The 9,334-nt window shown below is 45.7% G+C and overlaps 1 protein-coding gene across 5 annotated transcripts in view; it reads right to left on the reverse strand.

Moving 5' to 3' along the window:
• The window catches only part of LOC149370525 (Na(+)/citrate cotransporter-like), a 46,241-nt gene extending 38,870 nt beyond the window's left edge, over positions 1 to 7,371 (reverse strand). For 3 of the 5 annotated variants that reach the window (XM_089583520.1, XM_089583527.1, XM_089583514.1), the window contains exons 1-2: positions 7,146 to 7,369; positions 612 to 982 (exon numbers count right to left, since the gene is read on the reverse strand). In XM_089583520.1, coding sequence (XP_089439646.1) covers positions 612 to 982; positions 7,146 to 7,339 — 565 coding nt within the window. In that variant the 5' untranslated portion in view covers positions 7,340 to 7,369. Of the gene's footprint in view, positions 1 to 611; positions 983 to 7,145 lie in introns of those variants that run through there. The other 2 variants (XM_089583534.1, XM_089583542.1) reach the window with 2 other exon arrangements.
• Positions 7,372 to 9,334: the final 1,963 nt, after the last annotated feature.

The raw sequence follows: 9,334 nt of genomic DNA on the forward strand, positions 1-9,334 counted from the left end.
CCATTGGATGACCTGTACATAGTGTGTCCGAGCTAAAAGTAGTTCTTTTTTAAAAAAGTCGAAGCGGTTCACGCGAGTGAAACCAACTGAATGTATTTTGGTGTCATTTGGAATTATTTTTTATTTCTTCACTGTGACATAATAACTAATACATACCTTTTGATCTTGGTTCAGGAGTAAACGGTCAGCGGTGATATGGTCAATTTGTTTCTTTAGAAAGTTGTCTGCAAGATATGCGTCAGCAGCTACCACGCTGGACACCTTGCAAAAAGACCCCTGTTCAGCTCGTAGGGTAACAAGATGTGGCCAAGGTAACGTGGTCTCTCAGTACTGAGACTCAATCCGCTGATATCTCGTACTAGGAGCTAAAGAGCGGGGTGTTTTTTTGGGGGAAGAACGACTTGAGAAAAACTGTCCTCTCCAGTGCATGAGGAGTCTGAATGAAGCCGGAAATAGGAATCAGTAATGAAAGGGAACGGCGCATCATAAAGACCACGTGTCTTGTGACCACCTTCGGAGTTTCTTTAGAACGTGCTGTAACTAATATCATGCAGCCAGGAAGTCTTTCTGCACCGTAATATGCATAGTAAGTAGGCTATAGTTCCGCGTACCATCTTTGTCGGGGCTCGGCAGCAAGCGACTCGAGATGCCACTCGAGTTGCAAGGAGTGTGTCGCAGAGAGTCCGCCGTGCGTAAGGGCACGGGCATTACCAAGCTGGACAGTGCGGGTCTCGGGGAGGATAACGACGTGCGTTCCAGAGCTCTATTGATGTCGGCTGGGCCCGCTGCCTCCAACCTGCTGCCACCCGGCGACTGGCTGCTGGTCCTCGGTTCCACGAACGCGGTTGCGTCCTTGCTTATGGCGTCATGGCCAGGAGCCGGCCCGGCTGTGCCGATCCTGGTGGCCTCTGTCGAATCTGGCGGAACAGCCGGCGGCTGGCAGGCACCGGCTGTACCAGAAGCCTTCGCTGACGTCGCCCGCCTGAAAATGCATCTTTTCACTTAGAGGGTTAAGTTTGGCACCACTCTCTCCAAGTCGACTCTCCCTTCACCCATTTACACTGCACTAAAGTATCCCCAAGAGCGCTGCACAACTGACTGCTGGCTATTTTTCGTCATGGTATAGGAAGCAGGCAGCTGCGTCTGTTTAGGTTCAGTGACATTCGTTATTCACTTTTTTCTAAGAAAGCGATTCCTTGTGCTTCTAAGGACGCCGTAGATTGGATTCGCGACTTTTTGTAAACCGCCACGGTTTGTTTCAGAACATTCAAAATGTGTCAAAACAAGCGTTAAAATTGCTTCTAATGCTTCTGTTGTAGAAATGAATGCCATTTTTACTACTACAACTGTTACTGCTACCCCTGCTTTTATTACTCCTGTATGAAAGTTAGTATTGAACTTTTAATTAGTCCTTCACTTATCATATCTTACCGCACCGGACGGGATGACACTTTACACTAAGGACCTGAATGAAACATGCTGCATACCTGATCCTGATAGTAAAGCCCCCTGGCCGTAAGGATTTCGGAGGCATTTTCATACAAACGTCACTAGCTCTCCTCTAATAGTTACTAGACGTCAGGTTGGTCCCGTCTAACCAAAACAGCTTTTGTTAAAACGAGCTTAGAGACAAGAAATAAGTGCAGTTGACGAATGGCTTCTGTTTGCGCAGCCTTGATTTTCCGCTTTGGTTTTGATTTCCGTGCGAACGTTTTCAGTATTTGTGAAATCAAAAATACCCATTTTTAATCCGTTGCTTTCCTCTGGTCGTTTCTCACCGTTCTCCATTGCCTGCCTAGTGGCCCATAAAAGACAAAAGTTTTTGAATGAAACCCAGCCGTTGAGATGAGTCTGAGAACTCTGCTCTAGAGGGATACATGCCTGATCACAGCAATATGAACTCACATTGAAATTATGAAGCTAACGATAACTATTGGTGAAGCTTTTCCAGATACTCAATGCTCGCAAAGAGAATTAAGAGGAAAACAGGTTCATAAAGCTTATGAAGTGTGGCTAGTCGCATAAAGCATGCGTACAGATGGCCTCAGCAGAAGTATTTAGGCAATTATTAAAAGTGACCGCATTTAACTATGACGCAGTCAGTACACGCAGAAAAGAACAGCTGCATCAGGCAGCCTATATGCAACCTTAACGCACAAATAGCGCAAAGTTTAGCGGAACTCAAGCAGCACTGTCCTACAAACAAGGCATGCTGTTTTCTAAAAGGTAGGTTACGGAAATTTATTGTGAATGTGCTGGACATAACAGCACTCTTGCTAATACGGCCAAACGAAATTACATCACAGTACTAGTGTAACTTGCTCGAATATATTTGCAGGGCCCCGTGGTAGGGCATTATACAATGAATGTAGTCCACCTGCGCAGTATGCACACTGTAATTTCGAACATATCAGTAGCCACAGTCGCAGAATAGCTGCAAATAAATTATATCCTTGAACCACGCTCCCTTGAAGAGTAGTGCTTGCTCAAATGGGTATTGCTGTTCTCATGCGATTTTTTGTGCGTCTGTGCGTGTGAAAACGAATCCAGCTGAATTAACAGTTATTATCAGCAAATTGAAGAAGTCGAAAACGAGATACAGGCTATACCGCGTGTCTGAAATATGGTTTCCGAAAATTAGTTTTTGAGGAGAGGGACTGGCGCACTAACTGTCTCACTTATCTCGGTGGACACCGGTACCGCGCCGTAAGGGAAGGGATAAAGGAGGGACTGAGAGAAGAAAGGAAAAGATGTTGGTTTATGGGGTTTAACGTCCCAAAGCGACTCAGGCTATGAGAGACGCCGTAGTGAAGGACTCCGGAAATTTTGACCACCTGGGGTTCCTTAACGTGCACTGACATCGCACAGTACGCGGGCCTCTAGAATATCGCCTCCAAAGAAATTCGACCGCCGCGGCCGTGATCGAACCCACGTCTTTCGGGTCAGCAGCCGAGTGCCATAACCGCTGAGCCACCGCGGCGGCGAAAGGAAAAGAGGGGCGCCGTAGTGAAGGGCTCCGGGATAATTTCGACCAGCTGGGGATCTTTAACGTGGAGTGACATCACACAGCCTGTGTGTTTCGCTTCCATCAAAATGCAGACGCCGCGGTCGCGTTCGTACCCGGGTACTCTAAAATGTTCTGAAAATTCAAAGCGGACTTTTTGAGTTCAAGGCTATTTTTTAGGCATACATTTTAAGGGGTGTAGCCAATCACAATACTGGAGAGCTATGCTAACTGACAGTCTGTTTCTTATTAAGTTTTTAGAATTTTTCAAGACGCGGTTACCCGAGGCGCTCTGGCCCAACTAATTTTGACTACTCCACTCCAAAATACATGCGCTTTTGAGAAGCCAGAATCTTGCTGCAGGAGCAGGCATAGCAACCCCCGCAGTTCACGTAATTTGTCGAAAGAGCCGACATTTGTTAGGCCACAGTGCCGAGAGTATACTGGTATAAATATGACTTACGGCTGGCTACTCGCCTCTCAATAAAACCTGAAATCTGACAGTAATAGCAAAAAGTTAACAATTAAGTATAAGTTAACCAGCTTACTAGGTAGCACGTTTTGCTGTAATCTGATCCGCGACATCATTAATAATGCTATATCGAAAAGTATTCTAATTTAAAAAGCCCTATTTTCATAACTGCAGAACACCTTATGTTACGCACCTGGTATATGCGCACAACTTTGTGAATACATATACAGGGTGCTTCACCTAGGACACTGCCCAATTTTCTAGAGTAGGCTTTTTGAATTAGACGAGCGCTTTTTTCGACGTACCGTTGTGAGCGGTGTAGTACGTCAGAATGCAGCTAAGACGGGGTAAGAGCAGGCTGGATAATGAATACTGAATAGTTAACTTTTTAACTATTACTGTTAGGCGCTTTATTACTGACAGGCACGTAGTCCACCGTACGTAACATTCATATCAGTTTTTAACAGAGAAGGGAATGCAAAGTGGTGCTCGTTATGACGTACAGGTGCTCTCAGAAGTAAATGGAAGGTAATATTAACAAAAAAAATTAATCATTGCGTTCCCATATCATGAATCCTTGGATATCTATGTGGAGTCCAATTGCGATTGTGCGAATTGCACTGCGCATCAACAAATATGGGCCATTATGCTTTAGATTTAAAGAAATTAAATGTTTTCGACAAAGTCGCTTTCCGTTTACTTTTGACGGCGAGTGTACATGACGGTAGCCAACAGTCCCCGAAACCAAGGACTATAACAGATGCCTTCTTTTCAGTTTTTTATTAATTGGCGATTAATAAAAGCCGAAGAAAAAACAACTACATGGCGTTGGTGGGATTCGAACCGACGACCTGCAATTATCGCGTCTGGTGTTCTACCAAGTTGGCTACGGCTACTTTTCTTCGTTTTTTTGCCTAAGCTACGGCGACGGCTGCCCATTTTTCTGCTTTCAGGGGTATTTAAGTGTGGCGTCACCGAACCTTGCGAGTATTCGCCAGCGCCACCGTCGTCCGTAGCGGCGGTCGCAGTACGTCATGTAGTGTCACGTAGGAACCCGGTCGAACGGTGAGGGCGGAAGCTGTGCGAGAACACTCTTATGCTACCTATGGCATCAAGAGTGCCCCATTCGAGGCCCTCGTGAAACTATTCAGCATACAACGGAATGGAAAGAGATCCTCGTTGTAACTTATATGATCGGAGCCAACAGTCGCCGAAACCAAGGAACATAGGAGATGCGTTTTTTTGCACTTTTATCAATGGAATATTAATAAAAGCAGAAAAATATCTCTGCCTCTCCCGTAACCGAGAGTAGAGTAAGCATGAAATGTTTACGGGCCTAATGTCATCTCGGTGGACACCCGAACCGCACCGTACAGGAAGGGAGGAACGCCACCACCCGTTCAGCGCGATGCCTTGCCCTTTGAACGCAGCGCTTCTCCCCCGGGCCCTGTGCGCCTGCGCGGCTTTGCTTCGATGCGCGAAGCCCCTAAGAGATCACGTATGACAACGAAGTGTATCGTGGCATTTATGTGCTTTTTGCACGCGTTATTAGAAATCGGAAATTATAATTCCGTGCATTATGAAACGCACAGCGACTGATATCTTGATAAACATTGAGAAAGCACTGGCAGCAGTTACTTTTTGTGACTCCTTTGGAGACCAACCGGCGCTTGCATGCCGGTCGCGTAGGAGGGCTTACAGAGTCTCGTTAAATCTCGTTTAGTCTCGTACGGTGCCCGGATGTTCTCGTTTCAGAGCCCGGATGACTGGAATTCAGTGCCCGGATGAGTGGATTTCAGTGCCCGGATGATGGCTCTCGGTCTCGGCGTGACGTCACCACACTGCCGACAACGGGGGCTAAAAGAATTTCATGCTTAAAAAAGCAACCAGATGCCGCCGTTCTATCTGAAACCGCGATCTGTAATTCGGAGGCCGTGGGTTCGAATCGAACCAGCGGCATGTGGTTATTTTTTCTTCTGCTTTTATTAAGCTCCCATTGATAAAAACTACAAGAAAATACATCCCCTATGCTCCTTGGTTTCAGTTCCAGTTGCCTCCCGTATTATGTATTAGTATTTAGAATTTAGAAACGTTGTTGCCCTCGGCGCTGTGTCCCAAGATATTTTGGATACATCGAGCCAAAATACATACGCTTTCGATAAGCGTGCAGGCAAAGGAGCCTCTCCAGTGCAGGTAACTCGTAGAAAAAGCCAAAATTTGTTTGGCTCCGGCGCCGAGGAAAGTCGCGTTTTCGAAGATTTAAAGACTGATATGAATGTTACAGTGTGCTACATGCCTCTCAATAATTAATGAGCCGAACAGTAATATTTAAAAATTAACAGTTCAATATAAGTTAACCACACTGCTAATTTGCACGTCTTATCTGTATTCTGATGACAATGCTATGCCGAAGAAAGCGCTCTTCTAACTTTATAAGCCTATTTTTTTAATTTTGTAAATACTTAGGTGAAACACCTTGTGCATCAGACTCACACCTCGCCCACTGTTTCGTTGTTGACACTGAAAAAAAGTGTTTCGCTCGCGGTGTCGACTGGGTGATTTGTACCATATGTGATATAATCAATTCGCCCATCTCATATTTTAGCGCTCATGGTGTTTCATTTTTCTTTTGTCCTTCCTGAATTTCCGGACTGTTAGCATTTAAAACTGTGCCATAGACGTAGGCCACTGGGTACATGACTGAGTCCTAGCAACGCGCAGACAGCTGAGTCGTGGGCTAAAGAAGTAAGTGCTAGACAATATGGCCCTTTCTTCTAAAAAAAGAACCAGCTCGTACTATTCTTGTTTCCATTTTTTCACTGTCATTTTTCGTTGCTATTCGGCTCCTTCATTCTGCTTCTTCATTGCAGATTTCTTCAAATAATGTTCTAAATGCAATGTCATGCCTGTCTATCCTTGATCTCTTGTGATGAGGCCTGGTTAAATAGCACTGCTGGCACCACAAGAAAATATTTCAGTAGCCCCGGCGTGGTAATTGAGAGCTGTGAGGTAGGTCAAGCTAACGCAGTTGTGTAGTTGTGTATGCATTCGATCAAGAAAAGTCCGAAATGAAATGGCGCACCTGAAGCAAAGGAAACGGCCGGGTTTGAAATGAGTGACATAGGTGGAAAAGTCATCGTCTCCTCCCAGCTAAGCTCATTCCTGGTTGTGCAACATTATGTTCTCGCAAGTTATATATGATTCAGTTTTTTTTTATTCGTAGTTTTCTGCTCAAGAACTGTTTTGCGCGTACTAATAATTTTTTCGTACCTCTATTCTTTTTATAACTTGCACATTTCTTTTGTGCATTTATACGATTTTGTTTTCATGTCGCTTACAGAGCCGTTCTTTGCAGTGATGCCTGGCTAGAAGCTCGTATGGTAGTCTGAATAATAAAACAAGAGCATTACTTTGTGTTTGTGTGGTGTAAGCGCTTATAGCAGAAATCCCTATATTCCTAGTTTAAATTCGATGTGCACTGAATAAGCTTCAGTGCAGCTAGTCCAGATGTTTAAGCGGGTAACTGCAATTAGCAACTGCGTGTTCGGAGTGAACCGGCCATGTACCAGGTGTTTATATTCGCTAACAAATGTTAGCAGTGCGGACCTCATTGACTCAACAAAAACAAAAGGCTAAGCATAAAGATAGAAATCTTTACAGTACACGCACCAATTATCATCGGTTCTTTGGTCAGAGGAGCCATTCTTGGAGCTTCCATACGTGCCCGTCGATGGTGGCGTCACCGAGGTGCCCTTGGCATCGACGGGCTGCAGGACGTCGCTGATGTCTTTCCCGTTCGTGGAATCCAGGATACGTGAGGACCGCTTCTCCGGGGAGCCACGGGGGCGTCGAGAACGCGGCATTTTGTGGCTCTGTCGTAGTCGAAAAGCAGGAAAAATAGAAGAGGTATTCACTTTCTAGAATGCCCCTGGGGTGTAATTCTCTTTGCGCTCTCTTGCGTTCAGTCACCATTTTATAGCTGTTGTTTCTGGAGTAGTATTGGTTCTGGGCCCTTGCTATGTGTAGTCATCGTAGAGTATGGTACTTGTCAATGAACGTAAAAGAGCTGCGTGCGGCTATGGAAGACGCAGTAGTGCATCGCTAAGAATTAATTTGGACCACCTAGATTTCTTTAACTGCCGTCACATCACCAAGCACACGGGCGTTTTTCCATTTGCCTCGCATCAAAAAGCGGCCCCTCTGGCAAGGATTCGTTTTTGCTAGCCCCTTGAAAGGTAGGATGAAGGCTATGGCAAACGTCAAGTAATACAATGCGGAACCACGGGCCACATGTTAGGAGGGAGGGCTTTATACATTGCAGGTTCTGTGCGAGATGTATTGCTCGGGCTTCTACAGCTTTGAGTGGACCTGAGAAGGTTACCTGGACACGAAGGTGAACACAGTGCATTGGTTGTTTTATCTTATCATCTTTCTTTGTATTCCTAAAGAGAAGCTTAGCAACTAAAGGTAAGAACAATTTAAATGTTAAATCCCCTAACGTGGCTAATGACAAAAGCGCCAAAGCCTGGAATATAAGACATTATTCACGTCATCCCTTCCCATTTCTCACATCATACCATATAGCAGTTTGCCGGAGGAACTTTCACAGAGTTTCTTTTTGGCTGTTGCTGCATTTCGCCAAAGAGGGCATGTAGCGCTCGCAAAATCAAAACTGTAAAATCAAAATTTATGTGCCCCACTACAGATCAGAAGCTTGCCTAAGTTTTGTCCTCACTTCATTAACATTGATTAAAAAACTTACAAAGTAACTACACTCCTCGGGAATAATCATTTCGACAGTACCCGTCCTCCCAAAATACATTCCAACAGCAAATTCAAATAACCCCGGAAACCCTTATCTTTGTTCAAAATGTACTTTTGCTTTCAACGCGTGATTACATAAGTAAACAAGGTTAAGCTTAAGAGGCCAAGCCAGGAATTCTAGAGAGTTCAGTGTATTGAATGAGTTTAGTCCCGTGATCTGTGCGGTCCACTGACACGCAGCGCACTCAACTACACAATAAAACAACGACGCTCAAACTAAACACTAGTGCATGGTGTCAGCATTGAAAATGAACTTATTCATGTTCAACATCTTCGCAGGAGCACTGCGTCATACTTGTGTAGAACGGCTAATTAGCACGTTGAAAGCGCCGGCAACGAAGACTCTAGCGCAAGTTGTCTAAGCACCAGCGAAGCGAGATACCGGGCACAAGCCGCAATTCTCCAGCACGGGCATCCGATGGGCGGCGCTAGCGCTTCGTCGTCGTTGGCGGCGGTGCTGAATCATCTTCATTCCAACTACTCTGCCGGAAAGAGGGAGCCATCCTGGCGACTCGCTTGCAATTATGACGTACAGCCCTGTTAAGGAGGCCCTCAAGTTTAAATCCGTTATCAGAAGCCGTGAAGTTCGAATGGCTCGAAACTGTGTGTGCCACGCCACTGCGGTACTGACACGGCTAAAGGACCTGGCTTAAAGCTCGCGCTAGAGTACGCGCCTGATCCTAGTGGATGCGGCGTAGAATGATCGGTTCTTTCTTGTGCAGCGCAGTTCAGGCCATCGCTCAATGTACTTACTATAAACACACGCAATCTATTATGTGTTGTTCCATCGTGCGCACCGCTATCGCGGGCGTTGCATTGCCGTAGTAGGTGCACCCGCCTTTACCCTCCTTCGCCTGCTTCAGGTCGCTGTGTTGCGAAGGGAAACAGGTAGAAATGTCTCTACTTACCGTGTGTGCGCTGGGCGTGGATCGCTTCCGTCGGCCTTCCATGAAGAACGCTGGTCGGGTTGCACCTTCGGCCGGGAGCTGATGACTCGTGCGAACGTGCTACTTCTTCTTTCTCCACAATCAGAA

This window comes from Amblyomma mixtum, chromosome 1, assembly GCF_055824585.1.
Source record: "Amblyomma mixtum isolate Tamu chromosome 1, ASM5582458v1, whole genome shotgun sequence".
Classification (NCBI taxonomy): domain Eukaryota; kingdom Metazoa; phylum Arthropoda; class Arachnida; order Ixodida; family Ixodidae; genus Amblyomma; species Amblyomma mixtum.